Consider the following 23,681-nt stretch of genomic DNA (forward strand, 5'->3'; position numbering starts at 1 on the left):
GCTCATGCTGGAATTTTTACTTACCTTGGAAATGTTTTGCTGGGCATTCCTTGTGCTGAAAGTCTTCCCCAAGAGACCCATGTCTCAGGAAGCCCCAGTTAACAAACACATCTCTCAAGGTACAGGTGGTTTTGCCTTCACCTTAGATTTGCTTTTCCCCCCATCCTCCCCCAAAACTAAGACATATCATATGCCCCAAGCCCTGTTGCCCCATGGGTTTGTGGAGCAGAAATGCTTCGTGGAGCAATGGAGACGTGCTTGGTGGCCACCAGTGGCTGTGTTCTGAGCTGGGCTGCTCCTCCAGAAAGCTCCTGGAGCCCCGTGTTATGCAGTGGGGACAATCAGCTCCTTTCATTTTCCAGGTCACGTGTACTCAGAAACTGTCTAGAGGTGCTCATCTTATGGCATCAAGGATCTCCCAGCATGCTTGTTTTTATTATAAAGATTTTTCCAAGTTTATTAAGATGGGAATTGTTCTGATCCTTCACTACAGGCTTTGCAGCTTAGTCTTGCTCATTAATGTAAACTGAAGGCTTTGGCCAAGATCTTCACAAAGCTCTGCCATCTCCTGCTTTGAGCTTTGAGTGGTGCATCTGGTCGTCCTCCTCCAGGGGAGGGACATGCTGTCCCTGGGAAGGTGTTCTGGTGTGTGCCCACCATCCCTGTGGCCACGGGAGGGGACACACAGGGACACTGTGCCACGCTGGCTCCTCTGGCAGCAGTGTGGGGCCAGAGCTGTCTGCTCCTCCTTGGGCTGGAGCTATTTTCTCCTCTCAGGAGATGAGTCAGGTGTGGGGGCAGGTGGATGAAAGGGACGGCACCAGAGATCAAGGTTCTTCAGGCAGTCTGAGGGAAGTGGTGGAATTAGACATTCAGGATCTCCAGGCGTGCTCTTCCGGCTGGCCCCGCTGTCTGTGGAAGGCCCTTTCATCCTCACTGGGGTAATTTTTTGCGTGGCCGGGTGAAGATGCCCTGTGGTGCCTGGAGTGGGATGTGCAGGGGGCTGTTCCCACTGGAGAGCCTTGAGCTCCTGGCCTTGTGGCTTCCTGGCAGGAGCTGGGCTGGCTGTGGGCAGCAGTGTCTTGTCCAGAAGTCAGGCCACGACCATGTTCATGTCTCGAGGTGTCCTGCACTGGCCAGCCTCAGGGCAGGGGAAACATCCTGGATCATAAATGGGATTAGAGATGGGGAGCAGCCTCTGGATGGCCATCCATCCTCCATCTTCCTTGTTTCCACTATGCCAGCAGTTCGTGGGGTGTTCCAGAGCCTGAGGAACGTTGTGGCCCTAGAGAGCGTAACTGAATGGGGAAAAACCTAAAATTAAAGGTCAGAAGCAGGAACATGGTGTTGGAAGGGCCTTGGAAGTGAAGTTGATGGGATCTTTGGATGTCTGCCCATGCGGAGTTACCTTCAGCTTTTCAGCTTTTGCTCAATTACTGCACATCCATGTGCATCCTTTGGTGACACAGGCACTTCCCACACCACCAGATATTTGAGGCTTCAGGTGACATCCAGAGAGCTCAGCACCTCTGGGAACGAGGGCATGCGGCTGCCTGGGGTGGTTCCAGAGGGGATGGAGAAGTGTGTCAGAGCATGGGGACAGCCCCAGCTGACAGCGGCCTCTCTTCCATGTGCAGAGATGGGATCCCCCCGTACAGAATCGGGAGCAAGAAGCAGCTCCAGCGGGAAATGCACCGGAGCGTCAAGGCCAACGGTCAAGTTTCTCTACCTCATTTTCCGGTGAGTCCAGGAGGGAGCTGCAGGGTCTGGGTGGGCCATGGGAGATGCCAGGGCTGGGGACAGGCACACGTGGAGGGAAGGGAGCAGGGGAGGAGAGCATTTCCATCCCAGGGTGATGCCTGAGGAGAGGTGCTGCTGGGTGTTGGGTGGGAGCCATGTGCTCTCAGCATCATTCCAAAACCCTTCTTGTGCACGGTCACATCTTGGTGCTTCCTGAAACCAGTGGCTAATTAGGAGCTTTCAGGGGCACTGAATTTGCTCTGTTGGTTAAATCCCAAGTGGTGATATCCCAGTTGGGTCCAGTGGGAGCCTTGGCTCTGGCCACCACCCTGACTGACACTGCTGTGATGCCGAGCAAAGCTTGGCCTCGTGTGCATCGCTGCTGGGTGGTTGTGAGCTGGGGGTGACCAGGATCTCCCAAAACAGAGAATTGGCAGCACAGCCATGCATGGCTCTGAGGGGATCTGATGCATGGTGCTGCCCTGCTCTTCAAAATTAACTCACTGACTTGCTAATTCAGTTGACTTGCAACCTCTCGATTCCTGCAGTGAATAAACTGTTTACACAGACAAGTATAAACTTATCTTGCCTTGAGATTAATATGCTAAAATTCCTCTTTCTGCTGTCTTAAGCAGCAAGAAGTCATAGATGATATTTCTGGTGGAAGGTAGGGGGGTGGTTTATGTGGTTTTTCTTTTTGGTATTTTTTTCCCCTTCCTTCCTAAAGAAAGTTCTATAGCCTGAGCTTGTAAATTAGATTATTTTGTCCCAGGGCGTGCAAATCGACTTTCTCTGTAAGGCAGTGCTTTGATCAGGGACTGAATAGAGCCAGCTTGTGTAAGAGTGACAATTTCCAGCAGAGTGGCCTTTTTCTACCCTCACATCATTTCTGGAGCTAAGTGGTTGCCGGAGAGAGGCCCCACCTCATCTGGTGGGTAGTATGTGAAAGAGTTGGCAGTTCAGCTTTCTGCTTTCGGGGGGGGGGAAAGAAGGAGATTGGGGGTGTATGGGGATGGCAGGAGGGAGGGCAGAGTCAAGTGGGTGGTTTCTTTTCCCTCTTTTTTTTTTTTCCCTTTCCTCCCCTTTTCCTGCCATGTTTGCTTCTTTTGGCAGAAATTCGCATTTTGCCTTTTTATATTCTGCACTTGATTTGGAGATGTTCCCTTTTTCCCTTGATAGATCTGCTTGAGGCAGCCAAGCTCAGCAGTGTAGCACTGCTAGCCTGCAGCAGCTTTCTTCATTTTCTGTACAAAGAGATGGAGGGGGGGGAAGAGATCTAGGACACTGTTGAGACAACACTACCTCAAAGGTGCCCAGTGTGTAGCCAGGAAATAAATTACCAGCACTTCTCTGATCTGCAACCGTTTGACTTCTTTTTTTTTTTTTCTTTTTTTTTTTTCCCTCCTTTCCCTTTTTCTCCCCCATCTTATTTTTTTTAATTTCCAACTCCTTTCTGTTTATACTCACTTTATTCCTTTAGTTAAAGTCTCTCCCTCCCACCTCAGAGGTTTTTTTTTTTTTTTGATGTTTGACAACAGTCTTTGAAGATTTTCTACTTCAGAGTAGCTACTGATGGGCTGGTTGTACTACAGAGAGAACAAGCGGGGTTCCTCAGAGTGCGACCAACTGCTCCTGCCGAAGGCAAACGCTGGTGGGGAGGATGTCACTCCATGAGGCCACAGCACTAGCTCATAAAAATCCAGAGCAGACCATGCCTAGTTGCGGTCGTCTTTTCATCCAAACATGGAGACACAACAAGCGTAGCGGGGCCGGCGATGCCGCAGCGGCGAAGCGCCCGCGTCCCGCGCCGCCCGCTAAACATTGCCTTGTGCCTTCTGTCCCCGCTCCTTGTAGAGGACCCACCGGCTTCCCAAGGAGATGACCCCGGTGGAGCCAGCTGCCTTCGCCGCCGAGCTCATTTCCCGGCTGGAGAAGCTGAAGCAGGAGCAGGAGACCATGGACTGTCTGGAGGAGAGGCTGCAGCAGATCAAGGAGGTAGGATTAGCGTTCCCAGCTCCGCGTGGCACCCGGAGGGAGGCTGGCGGGAGGGGGCCGTTCCCCTCCCGCGGGGTGGCGGAGGGGACGTCCCGGCGCGCGCCTCGCCAGCTCCCGGCCCCTTCCATTCATTCCCCGCCATCCCTTGTCTGGCAGGACGAGGAGAAGGAGGGCGCCGAGCTCCCCGCCAGCCTGCAGAGCAGTCGGGACGTGGCCAACCCCCAGCACCCGCTGTCGCTCCTGCCCTCGGGCAGCTACGAGGAGGATCCTCAGGCCATCCTGGACGAGCACCTGTCCCGCGTGCTCAAGACCCCCGGCTGCCAATCGCCCGGCGTGGGCCGGCACAGCCCGCGCGCCCGCTCGCCCGACCGCCTGCCCGCAGGCAAGCTGCCGCCCGGCACGGCCTCGCTGGCCGCCTGCGCCCTGCTGGGCAAGGGCTTCATCACCAAGCAGACCACCAAGCACGTCCACCACCACTACATCCACCACCACACCGTGCCCAAGACGAAGGAGCAGATCGAGGCCGAGGCGGCGCAGCGGGTGCAGTGCTGCTGCCCCGCGGGCGGTGACTACTACTGCTACCCCAAGTGCAAGGGCCACCCCAAAAACACTGACCCCCCTCTCTCTCCGCTGGAGCCCTTCGGGTAAGTCACCAGCATCTCCATCGCATCCGCCCCAAGCCATCACCCATCGTCCCCATGGGGATGGGGGCTGACCGTGGGCTCGTGTCCCTTTTTGCCACCAGCAGGACGGGGACGCTGCTGAAGAGGCCGGGCCGAGGGGTGGACAGCGCGGCCCCGGTGGCCGGGGACGGGGGGCTGCCCGGCCCTGCTGGGGTGCAGCTCCCCGGGGGAGAAGCGGATCGGGCGCAGAACGTCTGGCAGTGGATGCTGGAGAGCGAGAGACAAAATAAGCACAAGACCCATAGGTAAATATGCAGCTGTCTACAGCAATATCGCTCCCGGTAAATATTTATATATTACATGGGCTGTCTATTTTTACAATCGCTAAAAACAAATGAGACTCTTTGCTCCTCCGGTTTAATATAAAAGCTGTTCCGCAGAACCAGAAAAACCACAAAAATGTCATGTTTTTGGCAATAAACCTCCTTTCATGTTATGACAGACTTTTGAGAGGGAGCGAGCAGAATAGGAGCTGCTATTAAAGTCATATTTTCCAGCTTTTCTAACCCGACTCCTTCCCTTCCCCAAGCACACAAAGCACAAAGAAGGCCTACAGCTCCGACTGTGCCAAGGGGGCCCCCGGCCGCCACCACCCGTGGGGGACGGGCGGCCACCCCCGTGGGGCACAGCCCGCCCACCCCTTCGTGCAGGACCCCGCCATGCCCCCGCTGACACCCCCCAACACCCTGGCCCAGCTGGAGGAAGCGTGTCGCCGCCTGGCCGAGGTCTCCAAGCCCCAGAAGCCACGGTAATGGCCACGGCAAGGACAGTCCTTGTCCCACCGTGGGGACAAATGGGGCTGGGGGAGGTTTGCTGTGGGTGGATGTGGATGTGGATGTGGATGTGGATGTGGATGTGGATGTGGATGTGTCCTGCCCATCCAGGTAGAGGGACAGCTGTGGGGACAGGTGACAGCCTGCTGGAGGATGAGCCTCCCTGTTCCAACCCCACCCTGCATCGGCACAAATAGTTGGAATCTGAGGCTCTTCCACTCTTTTGATGGCTGTAATTTGCCCGTTTTTCCTCTGGGATAGGCTCCAGCTACATACCAAGTGGGGAATTGGACTGGTTATCGCTCATTTGGGTATGGAAGGATAAATTAGCCCACAGCATTTTTAATTCTTCCTTTGATTGTTTACAACATGTGAGGCTTGATACAAAGCGCGAACTTAACGACCCACAGGAGACTTCAATTAAGAAGATTGTATTTCAACAATTTTTTTCTTAAAGTTGTTTTTTCTCTCTTTTTTTTTTTCTTTCTCCTCCTTCTTTCTCACTTGCTTTCCCCCTCCCCACTTCAGATGTTCAGCCTCAAATCAGCAGAGGGACCGAAACCACTCCGCTGCCATTCAGGGGGGAAGCTCCCCTTTCTGCAATGCAAGTCTAATAACAGAAGAGTGAGTATTGCACGTGCAGAAAATGATTGGGCAATAAATACATATATATATATCTCATAATTATAGTTTCATTAAATGGATTGTGCTTTGAAAAGAGAGGAAATTCTTATATCTGAAATTTCCCCTTTCAAACATTCTTCTTAAAGAAAGAACAAAACATTTTCAAATCTTGTCTCTGGCTCTTTTTAACTTGCATTCCTGTAAAGTGGACAAAGATTGGATTAGTCTAATTACAGGATGGTTCTTTTAACAAGAAATCTGCTACAGAGAGGTCTAAAATGGCCTAAATAATTAAAGTTTTCTTTCTTACCCTCTTCATCTTAAGCAATGAGTAATGTTTGAAGTCCAGACTGAGCCACCTGACTAGAGCCTTTCATTTTTAATTGGTTGACCTTAAGTCCACCAGCTGTCTTTGCTAGCAGCTTTTTTTCTGAAACCACTCTACAAAGACTTAGAACAAATTAGGAAGACTAAATTACTGCGGACTAACACTTTGTGACCTTTTGACATGCTAAGTGTACATTGCCTCAGAAGCAGTTGTAGATTTGGCTGCATAGTATTCACTAGAGTGTTGCCATTTTGCTGGGTAATATTGTTTTAATTATTCTTTAAGAAGCATTGCTTGGGTGCAAATGGCAGAATCCAGTTAATTTTATCCTCACTGGGAAAAATAAGATTACCTGGATGCTTGAGGTGAAGCATCTGGCAGGGGCTTTGCATTGGGGTTTGGTGGTTGCAGGTGGGTTTAGGCATGAGGAGGAAGATTGGGAGATGTTTTGTGTGAGGGCAAAAGAAAAAAGCCTTTAAAATCCTGGGGGTGCAGTCCTGCAGCTCGTTGGGGAGGATGAGCCCAACTTCCATCCCTCAGCTCCCCTTCTTCCATGATGTGATCCCAAGGAGGGAATGGCTTCAAGCTGAAGGAGGTTGCATTTTGGTTGGTTATTAGGAAGGAATTGTTCCCTGTGAGGGAGGTGAGGCCCTGGCACAGCGTGCCCAGAGAAGCTGTGGCTGCCCCTGGATCCCTGGAAGTGTCCGAGGAGACTTGGACAGGGCTTGGAGCAACCTGGGATAGTGGAAGGTGTCCCTGTCCCTGGCAGGGGTTTGAAACTGGATGATATTTAAGGTCCCTTCCAACCCAAACCATCCCATGATTGCCACTGTGGAAATGCAGCAAAGGGCTGTGCAAACACATCCCAACAAATTCCCAGGCAGTACAGGAATATCTGATACTCAAGTCACACTGGGGTATTTCTGAGAGCATTCACCAGCTCCGCTGCTGGTTGGAATGAGGTGAAACAGCCTGTCTTCAAATGGAAAAATAGAGGGTTTTGTGTGTGTCTTCTGTTTTGCAGTCACAAAGAGCCAAAGAAACTGCCAGTTGTTCACACCTCTCAGTCTGGTGAGCTGGTTGTCACCTATTTTTTTTGCGGAGAAGAAATTCCCTACAGGAGGATGTTAAAGGCCCAGAGCCTGACACTTGGGCACTTTAAAGAGCAGCTGAGCAAAAAGGGAAATTACAGGTAAGAATGTGTGATTTGTTTGTTCTTTAGTGTGTTACAACAAGTCCAAAGAATTAGCAGATATTTCTCAGGGCTGCTGCAGTGACACTTTGGATTTTCAGAGGCTGTGGATCTTCTTAGTCTCTTCCCACTCAAAGCAGGAGCAACGTGGAGATGGAGAAGAGGTGCCTTGGCTGCAGGGCCACCTCCTCCTTCCTCCCCAACCTTTTCCCAGTTGCATTAGGTCCTGTGCTCCAGCCCTTCTCCAAAAAGCTTCAGTACCAGGGAAGTCTGGGATGGCTCTGTGGCAAAGGCATGGAGCCGTGGGATTCAGATTCCAAACTGGGGTCAGCGTTCATCTGGGTGCTGGCCTCCTGCTTTGCCTACTGTTTAATTATTTCATGTTTGATTATTTTTTGCAATGGTGTGGCCATAAATGGGGTGAGCAATGGGCTGGGATGATGCTGCTGAGGGGCAGGGAAATGGAGCTCGTTCCCTTTTCTCTTTATTAGAGGGGGGAATAAACCTCTGCCCTGCAGGTAAAGCTCCACCAGCAATACCCAGTTCCTCCTCAGGAACACCAACAAACCCTGCTGGTCTGGTTTCTAGCTCCCATCTCCCAGTTTAACCAGTTTGCTGCCTCTGCTGAGCTATGGCAGTAGTTTCACATGGGCAATTTTTGGCTGCCCTTCCCCAGTGCATCTGGGCACTCTTGGGATGCTCTGTTGGCCACTTTTCCTGCAGGGTGAGCAGGAGAGGGACATTCCAGCAATTTTTTTTTTTTTTAATTTGTACTGAATTTGATGGTGCTTCAGAGAGCTGGATGTCTTGCCCTGTGACTGGCAGCCTCTGATTTAACCTGCAAATGGTCATTTTGGTTTGGTAGGAGGAATTCCCAGCTTGCTGCCCCATCACTGGCCTCTCTCTAGGCAGGGAAAATCCAGCTCTACAGCCCAGGGGTTGGTGACCCTGGGCACTCTCAAGCTGGGGGATGCCAAGCTGGGATCTCTCCATGGCTCTTGCACAGTGGGGCTGAAATATTCCAATTGCTCTCCAAACCATCTTTGCAGCCCACCCAGCTGCCATTGGATGTCACCAATCTGCAAGTGCACCCAACCAGGACACCCTGTAGGATAGTCCCTGGGCTTCTGGCAGCCTTGTGCCATTTTCCAGCCCCTAAAGCCTGTCCCACTGTGCTGCTCCTCATTTGCAGATTAATTTCCTCGGCCTCACCACTGCTCTGCCACTGCCCAGTGGCTATGTAGTCCCAACCACTCAAAAAATCCCAACTTTTTTTTTATGTTTGCTGGTTTTCTGTGACATTTTTTGTGTGACGCCCAAGTGCAAGACTAGGGTCCTAAAACCTCTGTGGCCCTAAAGCCCCTCCAGGTGCAATTATTTGTGCCTTGTCAGACTGTAATTACTTTAGAAAATGTTTTTAAGTGAGTGACAAGGATGAAACAACGTTTTGCTTAGATCTCACCCCTTTACACCTGGGTAAAGACAATACAGAAATTTATAAAAGGAACTTGGGTACGTGCCCAGTATTTTATCTTGCACAGACACAAGGTGAAACTAATTACACAAATGTGTGTACCTCCAGGGAATCATTTTGATCTAAGCTTTGACTTTTGGCTGGACTTTGAGTGAAACTGCGGGTGACCTTCAGGGGAGAGGTCCGCAGTGCCCGGAGTAGCGTGTGTGTTACGGAGAGGCACTAACTAGGCTGCTTTGGTCACATCTGGCATTGATTTCTTTTTAAGGCACATTTAATAAGCATGTCTTTGAAGCCCTTGCCTTTCATTTAATGCACAAAGACATGCAGAAATGCTCCACTCTCCAAATTCTTTATTGATTGGATCAGTTTGCGAGGCGGGTACCTCGGGCTCCCGCGATGCCAGAGCCCCGCCGGGGAAGGGCTGCCTTGGCTTTCCACCCCTCCCAAAAAAGAAAAAAAAAATTTTTAAAAAAGGGAATTAAGCAGTGATTTAATACTGATGGCGTTAACAAAAAAGAAACATACACGCACAGAAAAAAGTGGGTGGTGTCGGGTAATCTGGGGATGGCAGTGGTTCAAAACAGGGCTGCAAGGCTGGGCCCGCGTGCCTCGATTGGTGCCAGATGTCCCAGAAAATAAAATTAAAAAAAAAAAAAGAAAAAAAAAGGAGCAAAGCTTGCCACATAAAATATGTTTCAATGGAAAGCCCATTGCTGAGCAAATAAGAGCAGAGTGACTTGTTTGAAGATGTTGTGGGGGTGGATTTTTTTTTTTCTTTTTGCTTTGCCTCCTCCTTTTCTTATTTTTCCCCGTTTCTCTGCGAAATAAGGTTGTAATTATGCAAAAGGTCATAGCGTGTTTTCTCAAATAAAAATTTTGTCAACACAGCCAGGGCTTAGGTTTGGGGAGGAAGTTCTTGGGAAGAGTGGTTGTTATCTGGACAGGGGAGAGTGAAGGGAAAGCTCTTTGTAATTCATTCAAACTTTCCTTGGGTTTTTTGGGTTTATTTCAAGGCTGCTGTCCTGGGGAATTGTGGCCTTGACATGCAGCATGAAAGTTGGTAGGAGTTGGGCCGTTGACTTCCATGAGTGCAGGCTCTGAAGGACTCAAATATGTTTTTTCTTGCTGAGCCATTAAAGATGCAACACGTGTCAATTCTGCTTGGAATGCCTTCACCAAAATACATCCTAACCGTACCTGGACTAATTGGAGGTGGTTTCATCTCTTTGACTGAAAAGAGGGATCTTTTATCCTCCTGTCAAAATAATTTTAATGTCCCTGAAAATAAAGAGATTTGCAGGGCAATGTGACTATTTAAAAAATGCATCATAAAACAAGCCACTAAATAAAAATGTCAGATTCCAAGGCCCTGCTGTGGGTCTTCCAGTTTTAGCAGTAAAAATGAGCTTTATTTGATCTCCATTGCCATCCTAAAGAATATCATAATTACAAACCCCTCCCTCCCTGACAAACATCTGCCAACCCAAGTTGTCTGGAAACTGCAGGGGAGGGGTTAATTATATATATATATATATATATATATATATATGTATATCTATATATATATATAAAATAGATTATTTTTTTTTCTTTGTAATCCATCTGCTGGAATATTTTCCATCCCTGGCAATCAGATGGTAAAGCCATTTTTCCAAGGGAAAGCAGGCATCTCCAAGGAGGTGTTCCTCGGCAGACGGACAGACTCCCTAAATGCTACCCCTCTGAATGGAAGCCCTTCATTTGTGCATATGCAATTAAGCAGCCTTAGAAGGAAGAAAGCTCCAAACGGGATAAAAGGAACCTTTAATCAAGAAGCTGAACGGTCTAATTCAGGATAATAGAGGGGTCCTTACTGTTTGACACAGGAGGGGTGGGGGTGCTTTTTGTCTCTGGAGCGTTGGCTTCATGATCTAACGACCCGGAGCAAAAGAGCAGGAATGCAGGACACTGCTACTTGACCTCCCCGTGTCACAGCCCAGGGGCTGGACCAGGCTCTCTCTGAATGCTCCTGAGCTTCAGGAAGCAGAGGCAGGAGTCTGTGTCCCTTAGCTTGGACATGGGAATGGGGTTGTTCCAAGTCTGGGGTGTTTTTTCCAGCAGGAACACCGCAGAGTTTCAGCCCCTGTGTTGCAGGAAGCTGGGATGGTTTGCTTTTCATCCATCCTTTTAATAACAGTTGCTAATTTTAATGTTGGGCTTCAGCTTTGAAACGAGAAAACACATGAAAGAAAGAAGGTGGGGAGAGAGGGGAACCTTAAGAATGCTTGGCTTTGAAATCCTATTTATTTATTTATTTTTAAATGAGATATTTGACCAGAAATCACTGCGCTTTCTAATTTTCTTTATGGTTGAGGATACCCACTGCTGTGTGTGTAATCTACTCACTGGAGAAGCTGTTGTCACCCCTGAGGAGCAGCTTCTCCTTCCATCCCACCACATCCCTGCAGACCTGGAGATGCTTTCAGGTCACCAGACCTGAGCACCCCTGAGGTGTTCCTGGAGGAGCATCCTCGGGAGGGAGAAATGGGAAACGTGGTTATGAAAGAACCGGCAAAGCATCCTTTGCCTTTTTACCTTTTGATTTTATTTAAATTTTTTTAAACCTTGTGTTTTAATTCTGTTTGCCACAGATACTACTTCAAAAAGGCCAGCGATGAGTTCGACTGCGGCGCGGTGTTTGAGGAGGTTTGGGAAGATGAAACCATCCTGCCCATGTACGAGGGAAGGATCCTCGGGAAGGTGGAAAGGATCGATTGATGCCATCTGTGTTTCTCAAGAAAACTTCACCTAGGAAAGTCTTTGTACACACAGCAGTAGTGATGACAAGGAAAGAGGGAAAAAAAAAAACCACTCTGAAGGAAAAGTTTTGAACCAATGAAGAAAAAAAGTGAAGTCTACGAAGACTTTGCTGAATTAGCCTTAGAGGAAAAAAAATGGCATTTATTATTCATGAGTTGGGTACTGAGATGATAAAAACCCTGGACTATTTATTAGAAACATGACCACTGTTGGCTATTGGAGATGCAGACCATGTTTGAGAGACTTCCATACATAATATATGATTTCCTGGGGATCTGAAATCTATGGACTAAGAGAAACTGTGTATAGCTTACCTTAACAGTAATCCTTATTGATATTTATTGAACAGTCTGTTCCCTTAAGTCCAGTTTTTGGATATGCTGCTTTAACAATGGAGAAGAGAGGGGCTGGGAAGTGGGGAGAGGGGAGGAAGGATTATTTTATTTTTTTACGTTTTTCCCACTATCTAAAATTTAGGAGTTTGGCGATGAGTGCATTTGTGATGATTTTTTTTTTTGAAGGGGGAGGAGGGAAGGAGTGAGGTCGAGCCCAGTATTTCTCCGAGTGAAGATAAAACTTACCTTAAGAAAGAATAATAATAATAATAATAATAATGATAATAATAATAATAATAATAAAAGCCGAAATGAAAATCCATTCATCTAGAGACCGGTGCATTTTAATCTATGCTGCTCTAATTTGAAATAAAGGTCTTAAGCATTAACTGTATTTAGATGCAATATAGCAACAACAACAATAGGTGATTTTGTCCATGGATTTCGGCGGGGTGAGGTTTTTCCTTGCTGCTCTCAGTGGTGTCCAAGGTAGAGCAAAACCCCGAGCCTGGGAGAGCTGTAGAAGGAGCCATCCCATTCCTGTGTCCATATTTAGCACCCCACGAGGTTAAAAGCCCGTGTGGATTCCACAGAGCTAAAGTTTTTTAGCTGTTCAATGTTAGCACTACTTGTGTTTCAAGGCCGTGTAACTGCGACGGGGCGTGTTCAGCTTGGTGTGCAGTGTCTGAGTCCTTGTGTGGTGGGGTTTGGTTGGGTTTTTCTTTTTTGTTGTTGTTGTTGTTTGTTTGTTTTTTTGGTTGGGTTTTTCTCTGCCTCTCCTTGAACACCCACAGGCCGTGGGAGATGTGGGTGAAGCCTCTGGAGCTCTGCGGGGTGGGTTTTTTGGGGGCAGAACAGCCCTTTTCTGAGAAAGACCTTGCATTTCAACAGTTGGGTTTTGTGTTGATTAAGTTAATCTGTGCATTCTGTTTGCCATTGCTACTTTGTGTAAGTCTGTATATATTGTAGAAAATGTATGGTGGAAATATTAATACACTATCTCTAGTGTTTTTTAAATTTAATCAGTACAGTACCTGTGCCTGCATGGTGTTACAGACCATGCGTCGCCCTATATTCAGGGTTCAAGCTTTCCCTTGCTTGTTTAAGGGGTTTATGTATAAATATATTTTATGCCTTTTATTACAAGTCCTGTACTCATGACTTTTGCCATGGCATTTTGTTCTACTTACACTGTAAATTATGCATTATAAAGAGTTTCATTTAAAAAAAAAATTACTTGGTACAATAATTATTGTAATTAAGAGATGTAGCCTTTATTAAAATTTTATATTTTTCAAATTAATATTGTCTTGACTTTTTTTTTCACCCTTAATGCCTTAAAAGGGTTATTTTTTTCTCATCTGTGGTGGTAGCTGGTAAGAGCTGGTGAGCTTCCCTGCCTTGGCAGGGGCTGTTCTTGCTGGGAAGGAGGCAAGGCAAAGGCTGGAGCTGCTCTTCAGTGTAAGCATTAAATAATTTACAGCTCCTTCAGGTAACTCACCTGCAAGCATAACCTGGTGTTGCTTCCAGACTGCACTGCTGAGCTCACCTGGTGGAGCCAGGGTGTGACATCCTCAGGGATGTGGTGGTCCCCAGGCTGGAACTCCTGTCTTGGCACACGTGGTGGGTTTGGTGTTGGGTTTTGGGGATGGTCACAGCCTTCCCCAGATCTGGTTGAGCTGGGACTGCTCCCCTGCATCCCATGCCAGAGTAACCTCAGCTTTGTGAAGTTCAGGGCAGTCCCCAGCTCTGTGAAGCCCCAGCTCACGTCGGCCAAGGTGACCTGAGCGAGGTTTGCTGGGAGCTGCTGAGCAGGACAAACACAGGGAGCTCCTCCTTCACTCTCACCCATATTTATGGTACAAACCCTAATTTTATAGCTGACCGAGCCTAGTTTGTTCCTCAGGGAGGCTGCCCATACCAGGGATGGATTTGTCTCCCAGCTGTCACCCAGACCTTCCCCGGCTCAAGCAAGAAGTGCTGGGGAGGCAATTGTGGAGCTGCTTGTGGTGTGTCCTGTTGGTAACCAGAGCCAGCCCTTTGCTTCTGCCTCACCAATGGCACTGACTAGGGCTTTTTCTTCTTCTTCCTCCCCTCTCTCCACCCTATTTTTTCTATGAGGTTTTAAATTATCTGGGTTATTTTGTGTGTTTGAGAAGACTTCATTTAAAACATCAGTAAAACTTGTATCAAAGGGCTCAACTTCACACTGAGTACACAGAGCTGGGGACTGAATCCTGCAGTTCAAGGGAGCTGCAGGCAGTTTTACACATTTAAATGGATGGTGCCTTGTTTTAAAAAAACCATCTGAAGTTCATGGGGTTCATCTTAATTGATAAGCTGGACATAACGGATGGGTGTAGGGAGACTTCAACAACATAAGGGAAGAAAGATTTTTTTTTTTCCCCTCTCTCTCTTTTTTTAGTCTACCATCAAAGGTTGGGAACTTAGCACTACATCGTAGTATTATTTTTCTTCTGCTATTAAAATGAATCACACTGTGCCTAATTCTTCTTGGGAAGATGAATGTGTTTGAGGCAGCTTGAAGCCATTCAGTGCCTCACAAGCCTTTGCATCTTTCTATCAATGTTCCAAAATACTCACCTCTGTTTTTTTGGATGTCTGCAGAAACAATATATAAAATGGCTTCAAATACATGGCAGGCTGTTTAGTGGAGATGAAAGGGTATTTGAATAGTCTTTTTAAAATGAATGAAAAGTGAATACTCTCTTCTGTTTCAATTATAAGTGGGACATGGAGCTCGTTAGACACCACCTTAATATGTGACACTCTGAAAAATGTTCACCTACCTTCAGCAGTTCAGAAACATTTTGTTTTTTAGCTTGTCTTGGGATAAAGATAGTGATTACAGGTCTGGCATGTTCCCTGCTAAATGGAGAGGCAGCGTGGGAAAGTTCTGCTCTTACAGCTTGAAAGTAACATCCAACCAAATTGTTTTTTACACAGTACAGAAAATTGAGAGGGAGTAAAAACCTTATTTTGACCCAAGTGGTGTTTTTTTTTTTTTTTTAAAGTTTGGCTGAAGTTTATCAGGTTTAACAAAACCCATGTAAATTCATGCAGAATAAAAGGTGCCCACAGAGCTGCTTGTGGTGTCAAAATATCCTGTGTTAGGTCTTTTCAGGGAGGGGGGGACCCAAAATGTTCCAGTTTGGGTCCTTTTCCAGAGAAGGGACCCAAAATATCCTGTCATGGGTCCTTTTACAGAGAAAAGATGCAAAATATCCCTGTGTGGGCCTTCTTCCAGAGGATGGACCCAAAATGTCCTGGTTTGGGTCCTTCCAGAGGAAAGAATGGTTGTGTCTGTTTTCAGAGAAGGGACCCAAAACGTCCCAAATTTGTGTCCTTTTCCAGAGATAGGACCCAAAATGTCCTGATTTGGGTCTTTCCAGAGGAGAAGCATCAATAACAAGAGCTTTCCTGTGCAGGGGCAAACTTGAGCAGGGCTTGAGCACTGCAGTGAGTGATCCCCAACCAGTCCACACGCTCAATTCACACCAATTCTTAACACTTAGTGGATTTTCTTTTTGTCTTCAAAGCAGCCTGGAAAGGCTCCTGAAGCCCCACAGCACCCACAGAGGTAGGTGGCCTCAGCCCTGGTGGATAATTGCTGGGGTGAGTGGTGGCCAGAGGAGCTTCAAAGCCGTGTGTTGGCTGTGGGTCACCATCCAACAAAAACACCAGCCCCGGTTACTGCTCAATTCAAATGTGTTGATGGACCTTTAACAGTCCTTGGGAGCATTTGGGATGTGAAGCCTGGAGGCTGGGAATCATAAGCAAGCCCTGAGGCGCTTTTTTTTGGAAAAAAAAAAAGAAAGAAACACTTTCCCAAGTGTTTCACAGTTGGAATTTGTTGGGGCGTGTGGAGATCAGCCACAATGGTCTTGCTCCATCCCAAATCAAGGCTGGAAGCAGTGGGGAGTGGGGAGGGACAGCTGCAGGGCTGGTTCTCCTCTCTGAGTGGGGACAAGGACCCTGGAAGCCTGCATTTGGTTTTCTTCAGCAAAAAACAGGCTGAATTTGGATGCACAAAACTTCCCAGCCCTTGCTCGTGGGCCTCTCTGCTGGCCTGGGTTGATCACAGCAGACAGAGTGAAACACTTTTGTTCTTTCTCTACCCCTGAATGTTCGGCATCCCCAGGCCCAAAGTGTGCAAAACATCCAAAAACTGCCCCTGAGATCATGATCTTAAAATAACGTCAAATAAGTAAGAAATTACCCTCCCTTCATGAACAGAGACACGTTACTTTGAAAGGCCCCAGTAGTGGGAGGATGCTTTGCATTGGTGAAGTACCACAAAAACTCCCTCCTTTCCCCAGGTGCTGGCTTCAGGAGTCCCCAGCCTTTCTGAGGTCTCCCTGAGGTTGTTTTCTCCCCTCTGCCCTGGGAGTTTATTCCTTCCAAACCCATGAGTCAGCCCCCACCCAGTCAGCTGGGCTGGAGCATCTGCTGGTTCACACTGCCTGCCTCATATTGGCAGCTGTATTCCCTTCCTCTTTCACCTTCTATTAACCTCATGTTCCTCAAACACCTTCATCCAACTACTCCATTCCTGTAGCAACCTCAGATTAATTAAAAAGGAAAAAAAAAAAAAAGAAAAAAGAAAGGAGCACACTGTCTTTAAATGAGGTTCCTATCCCATTGCTTTCAAATGCTCTCTCTTAATCACAAAGCCCAGAAAACACCCACACACTGGAGGCTGCAGAATTATTTAAGGCAAATCATCTTCCTTCCTCTTCTGAAAAAAGATCAGACTAGTTCTGGATGGTGAGAGCAGCTCTGGTTCTGGTCCTTTCCATTCTTCCCAGCAACATCCCCTGTTCCTGCCTGCAGCCTCCCCACACAGCCCTGCACACACTCCTTTCCCCCTCTCCCTCATTAGCATGTTACTAATCATAATGAAGAGTCCCAGGATGAATTTTTCTAACATTTAAACCATGGCCTGCCATATGTTTTAGCCTCCCTTTTAAATTAAATGAGTGTTGTGGTGCGTTTAATCTTCAGGGAGCACTGAACTCGCAGAGTGAGAGAGGAGGCTAATTTTGGACATCAGATCTAGGTGATAGCATAATTTCAGACAATTTTGGCTGACCTCCTTGGGCAGTGCCCTTCATCTCTTTCATGAGAAGATCTATTTTTAGGGAAGAAAGCCCATTAAGTCTTGCCTTCCTTAATTCAGCTCTTCACATGATAAGATTTGACAGGTAGATCTTCCTTTTTATTATTATTATTTTTTTTTTAAAAAAAGAAAACAGAAAGACCCTCTGGTAATTCTGTCTTTCAACATTTGTCTTGGGCCCTGCAGGAGTCTGGAACATCTCTGAACCCTACAGTTGGTCCTGCTTTGAAAGCACCTCCTCGTCATTGCTCATTCACGGCACCTCCTCATCTGCAGTCGCAGCACTCCCGCCTCCCTGCTCCTCTCCCACTGCCCTGGCAGCTCTCCTTGCCTTCCCTTTCCTCTTGCTTCTGCTGTGTTGGCTCAAAGCAAACTCTCATTCCCCCCAAATCCTTCAAAAGTCAAAGGATAAATGGGATGCATGGCAGGGGTGGTCCTACCTACCTTGGTTTTTCCCCTTTGCCCCCTCTCACAGAGCTGCCCCCTCAACATTGTCCCAGCAAGGGAGACCAGTTGGCCCCTCAAGGTCTCATCCAGCCCTAAAACAGGAGTCTACCAAAATCCCTCCACCCCTTCAAAGTATTTGCAGGTGGAGCTGGGAACAAAAGGTTCCCAAAGCTCTTGTTTCCTACAATCCTTACATCCCTAAAGGTTCCTGGGATCTCTACAAACGAGCCATCCTTTTCCAAAACGTTCCACAGCAAACGTCTCTCCTCAACAGGTACCAACGGCACCTGAGGGTCTTCATCCTCAGGGACCAACCACCCACCAGCCCCAGCAGCACAGAGGCAAAAGCCAGGTTTGGGACTGGACACTGCTCCTGGGAACGATGCTGTGAAACCAGCTGGTATCCACAGATGATTCAGGATTAAGGGGGGACAGCTGATGAGGTGGTCAGCAAAGAGGCCACTCCATCTGGAACAGCTGTGGAGGGGTTAAACCTTCCCCATGGTGCTGCCATGCAGAAACCAGGCAAAGCTCCTGGGTTTTACACTGAGATTCAAATGCCCAGATCAAAGCAGAGCTCCAGGAAGGAAGAGCCAATTTAGGTTGGAACCAGAGAAAACTTTCTCAGCTAACTTCTGGGAAGTGGAACAAGCAGGTTTCAGAAAGCTCCCATCCAAAGGGAGAGGAGTTTCCACAGGAGCAGAGGAGGTGGCCCTCGCCCCCTCCCTGTCCTCCCAGACACGGAATTATTACTGGCCACCAGCTCCCTCACACCCACTGCAACCCTGACCCTGCTCTTTGGAAGCTGTCACCGAGCTGTTCCTGCCCAGCTTTGCAGAGGAGGATGTTCTGGAACGGGTCCTGCCACGCTCTGGTGTCCCTGTGGCAGCGGGCGCGGTGGCATCCGTGCCCCAGCGTTCCCAAAAGCCAAACACCCCGAGCCTGCAGACACAGCTCCTGTCCAAACTGGGCTCCATGGCCCTTGGGATGGCTGCTGGCCCCACAGCCAACATTTGATGGAGTAGCCAAAATACTATTTCCAGCTTTTTTTCTTCCTTGCTCTTTAGTCCAAACCAAACAAACAAACGGAAAAAAAAAAAAAAAGATAAATGTTCAAGAGTTTAGCTTTGCTAATTTATGACTCTGTGCTCTGCCCTTTCTCCTTTGGGATTCACTGCCCTGACCTCGGATACGAGGGGAAGAGGAAAGAGAGCTCTCACCTTGCCAGTGTGAAAGGTTGCCAAAGCAGGGAGAAAATATCTACTCACTTATTCTAGTAGCATGTAGTGCTTTTATGCATCAAATCTTTGTAGATTTGCAATGCCTTTAAAACCCCTCGCAACTGTCCAGTGTGAGGTTTTTAATTACCAGGTAAACCAAATTTTTTTAGACTCCATTTAATTATTTGATTGCACAGTAACCATAGAGTGTGAGAGGGCTGTAGCCAGAAGGCACTTCAAAGCAATGCCTTCCTGATTCTTAGTGGGCATTAATGGTTTCTGAAGGCAGGAGATTGTTTAAAAAAAATATTAAAACCCTCCTCATGATCCCGCCAGCAATCTCAAAAAAATGCATAAACACTGGAATCCTCTGCCAGGGAAGAAAAAAAAGAGTTCAAAGGGATCTGAGAGTTTTCATGTAAAGTTTAGAGTTTAAGGCGTGACTGTTGGCTACGGAGCCCCACTGTTTGAACTCTTGTTTATTAAAAACAGTTTCCCAGCATTTCACAGGGTTCAGAAAGACAACAGCGAAGTGCAGCCTTTTTCACAGCACAGCCTTTAAAGGCTCCATTGATTTCTACCTATGTGTTTTATCTTTTTTTTTTTTTTTCTTTTCTTTTTTTTATTTTTATCAGATGCTGAAGTTTAGCACAATATCCAAGACTGAGCTGGGGCTGTAGTGGAGAGAACCACTCTGGAATAAGCATTTGCCATGATTTTTAAAAATACAAATACTTTTTTAACAGTTCACTCCAGACTCTCCAGTGTCCCAGAAGGCTGGATGACAGCAGCAGCAGAATTAGGAAATGACAACTTGGCTGGCCCCAGACTCCGACTGCCTTTTTGATATTATCGCCAACCCTCCAGCCTTTATCTGAGCCTCAGCTCTCAATCAATGTCCAGCCAAACAATTGGCCACGGGGAAACCAAAAGTCTTTCTTTTTTTTCCACTCAAGATGGGAGATAATCCTTCAGCCTGCCCTGTCTGGGCACGCATCTTATTTTTGATGAGCCCACCACCACACCTAGAGCAGGCTCATTCTTTTCTATGCTTACACTTCTCTTTCTCCTTCAGCCAACCTCATTTGTCCAAAAAAAAAAAAAAAAAAAACCCTCTTGCTTTTTAAAGTGAAGGATTTTTATCCAGGAGGGAAGTGAAGGGGAATCTGCAGCGTGTTGCAGCTTGGTGCTGTTGGCCATGGCTGGGGAAGGGCTGTGCTTTGAAGGGGCAGCTGGACTGCTCACAGCAAGATGCCTCAATTCCTGCAAAGGCAAGGAGAGCAGACACACAGGAGCACTGGGAAAACCCTGTGCTGTCCTGGGAAAAAAGCTTGCAGCTGAGTGTTTTAGCAAGTTCTTGAAGTCTAACTGCAGAGATCTGAAGATAACACAGCTCAGAGCAGCCCAAGCCCTGCCTTGAACAACAGAGGGGTCTAGAAGTACTGCCAGAAGATGTTATAAAAGGCACGTTAGGAGCAGAATTAAAGTAAACATAAACCAAAACAAACAGAAACATCTGCTGAGCAGGTAGCCTGAGAATAAACTCCTTATTAAAGCTGCTCTGCAGGCTGAATCCTCAGCTCTGAGTGATAGGGGTGCTGCCAGGTGACATCGGCCGCGCCTCTGACACAGGAGAGAAAGCCAAAAATAGTGTCATGTCAGAGCCTTCACACAAACACATCCAAGGGGAGGGAAGAAAGGATGTGAGGCAACAAACAGGGGGCTGTTTGAGTTTCTGGCTCAGTCCTGCTCTGCAAGCGTGGCTGGGAGCTAATGAGAGATGCTCCAGAAAACTGCTCCATGCTCGGAGGGCTGCAGGGCACAGCAGGATGGGGAAGGATGGAGAGAGGGTTTCTGGGACTCCCTCGAGGGAACAGGGTGTGTGTGATGGAGTAGGGCAGGTCGAGGTGAGATCAGGCCCTGAACATTTAAATCACACTCAGGATTTTGCATCGGAGTTGCCGTGTTCAAACCTCAGGACAAGGAACAGCATCCTCTAGACTGAGGAGATGTTTGCTGGGAAGGATGTTGTGAAAATGTGTCACCTGCTTTATACCTACCAAGATAATCTCAGATCTTAAGTGCAGTGGGGAAAGAAACTGAAGAAGAAGAAAAAAAAATTCTAAAAGAAGTAGCAGAAAATTTCTTCCTGTGCTCAGCTGATGGCAAAGTGCTGCTCCAAAGATGCTCCTGGAACCAGGCACAGCCACAGTGCAGAGCTGAAATTATCCTGCTGCCATCCCCACTCCCAGCAAAAATCTCCTCCTTCCCAACTCCAGGGACAGACAGAAAATATGAACTTAATTTTGGGCTCTGTTTTCCTTAAATCGGCACAGTTCCAGTAAAATCAGATTAAAATACCTCCAGTTCCTGATGTTTGGGGATATTTAAAGTCAGATCAAAGCACTTTTAACCAGTCCTTTTGGTAGCAGGTTTGATGAGAAACACAGGTGCAGGAGTACATGAAGCTGGGCTGATTTAAATGCTGCCTTGCAATGCTGCTTCTGATCCCTTAAATATCAGCTGGGGGTGGGCAGAAGGAATGGAGGGATGATGTTTTCATAGAAGAATACATTTTTTTTTTCTGGATGCAATTTGAGCTGCTTCCCTTTCTGCATGAAAACTTTGACTTGGTCCCCCCCTCCCTTTAATAATTACATGGAGAAAGAGACTCTCAGGCAAGGGAGAGCCACAGAGAGGTGGAGAGTAAAGTGATTTACAGACCATAATCCTTCAAGCACAAGATGCTGATGTGCTTGTCCATGGCTTGTGCACTGAGACCCGAAGGTCTAGACTCTGAGGCAAAGATTAATTTTGGGTTGTTTTCTGTAGAATGAGCGGGTCCTGGTGGGACTGTGGGGTGGAGTCCTGATGTGTGGGTCTGGGTGGGTGAGGAACCAGGCTCAGGGTAGGCTCAGCCTCTGGGGAATTCTCTCCAATTCCCCCAGAGCTTCACAGGAGAGCTTTTCAGGGATTGACCCAGAAGCATTTAGCTGGGAATTTTGGGGTTTGGAGGTCAGAGAAAAAAGCCAGCTGTACTGGTGAACGTGAAGGGGTTTTAGACAATTTTCTGCAGAGTTAACCCAAGCCCAGCAGTGCTGGTGGTGCAGGACACAGGATGCAGAGTGGGGCTGGTACAGTTTCCTCCCTTGGCACAATGGTGCCAGCATTTAGCAGGGATTTTGGGATGACACTTTTCACCAAGAACTCTTGGTGCTCTTGGTCCCTCTCATCCTGCCTCCAGACAATACCAGCCCCGTTCCAAACACATCAAAATGAAGGCAGGTTAAATTTAACCATCTGACAACACCAATTAAAAGTCATCACTTTTATAGTTCAGGAAAATCAGTGTTTCTTAGAAAGGATTCAGCCCTGTTTGTTGACAAACGATGTGACCCCAGCAATTCATCCCCAGTGGGACAGGATGGAAAGTACTATAGGATTTTCTCTGCTGGGAGCTTTCAAGTTTTATTGTGTGCAATTAAAATGCAGATGAATAACCCAGTAAAATAATAAAACATTCCTCATAAACAGCCCCAGTGAAACAAAACTGTCAAAACACAAGAAGAAGAAGAAGAAAAAAAAAAAAAGCAATCCAACAAAAGAGCAAATATTGCTTCCTCTCAAAATATCATGGAAGTTTAAACAAACTCTGTTATCTGGAGACCCCAAAGTGGTTCAATTCCAGCTTCCTGCCTGCTCATCCACAGCTCCTCAAGAAGGTCCAGTGCCCCACAGACCTCTACAAGTTGGGCTGCTATGCAAATCCCACCCCACATCACCCCTGGGTCATCTCAACCCCATCTCCACTCCAGCCACTCACTGCTGTCACCTGGGGCTGGAGGGACACACAGATGTGTCCTGCCCCACTTCAACATCCTGCTGGGGCTGGTTGCTTTTGACAATATGCCCAAAGGTTCATATTTGGGAATTTTCTGCATTTTTCATGTGATTTTGCTGCAAAAGGGACAATGGGAATTCTGGGGAATTGCTGGATTTGTGTGCTGTATAATAACAGCTTTTAACCAAGTTCCTCTCAAGTTATTTAATAAGAGGCATAAAATAAGCCAGGCTTAGGCTGTCAATTCAGCACTGGGAAGACTGAAGATGCCAGTTTTATGATTCCCACTTAAACTGAATGTGCACAGAGAGGAGAACAAAGCCAGGACACTGACTGTGACCCAGCCTGGGCTGGTGTGGCCACAGGGTGGATGCAATGCCTGGCACAGGGTGGGACATGCTGGGGACATGCTGGGGACACACTCGTGACAGCATCACCAACCAGACCCTGGTCCCCAGCCTGGCAAATCCTCTCTTACAGATCCATTCATCATTCCTCCAAACCCCACCTGGACTTTTGCATGAGCAGCAAAAGCACAGAAAAATCCAAATAATAATAAAAAGGGAGCAATGCTTCTTTTGGGGTAAGTGATGGGGCTGAACAGAAAACAAGGCAAATAACAGAGATGAAAATCAAACAGGGTGCAGAGCCCAGACAGCCAGAAGGAAATCAGACACCAAAACCAAGGGACAGCAGCTCTCTGCAGGGCTCTCCTGGGGGCTTTGAGCCTCAGAGCTGGGCACTCTCTGAGGACAAAGCAAGGGGCAGTTTGGATAACACACCTGCACAAGGCAATTCAGGCACCTGGTCTGGCAGTGAAGCAAAGAAAAATCCTGAGCTGACACTGCTGGGAGGGGAAAGTTTCCTCCAGCCTGGCTTTGTGACTGTCGGGGGAGGTTGGGGTGTATTTTAGGTGGGTTTCTAAGACTAGATGATTGTTATTACCAGACCTCACTTGGCACTGGCTTCATCCTGGGGCTTGGAGCACCCCTAGTGCAGCGGCTCTGTATACAATTAACCATTAATTAACCATTAATTAACCATTAATGTGGGGCACAGGCAAGGGCCCAGCCTTGCACTGACCCCT

At 47.5% G+C, this 23,681-nt stretch overlaps 1 protein-coding gene across 2 annotated transcripts in view; it reads left to right on the forward strand.

Moving 5' to 3' along the window:
• AXIN2 (axin 2) overlaps positions 1 to 11,569 on the forward strand; it is a 21,114-nt gene extending 9,545 nt beyond the window's left edge. The window contains exons 3-10 of one of the 2 annotated variants that reach the window (XM_062506067.1): positions 1,638 to 1,740; positions 3,595 to 3,735; positions 3,892 to 4,379; positions 4,481 to 4,663; positions 4,948 to 5,166; positions 5,720 to 5,815; positions 7,168 to 7,335; positions 11,443 to 11,569. In XM_062506067.1, coding sequence (XP_062362051.1) covers positions 1,638 to 1,740; positions 3,595 to 3,735; positions 3,892 to 4,379; positions 4,481 to 4,663; positions 4,948 to 5,166; positions 5,720 to 5,815; positions 7,168 to 7,335; positions 11,443 to 11,569 — 1,525 coding nt within the window. The remainder of the gene's footprint in view (positions 1 to 1,637; positions 1,741 to 3,594; positions 3,736 to 3,891; positions 4,380 to 4,480; positions 4,664 to 4,947; positions 5,167 to 5,719; positions 5,816 to 7,167; positions 7,336 to 11,442) is intronic. The other variant, XM_062506068.1, reaches the window with a different exon arrangement.
• The last annotated feature ends 12,112 nt before the right edge of the window (positions 11,570 to 23,681 follow it).

The sequence above is a fragment of the Cinclus cinclus genome, chromosome 20, assembly GCF_963662255.1.
Source record: "Cinclus cinclus chromosome 20, bCinCin1.1, whole genome shotgun sequence".
Lineage (NCBI taxonomy): Eukaryota > Metazoa > Chordata > Aves > Passeriformes > Cinclidae > Cinclus > Cinclus cinclus.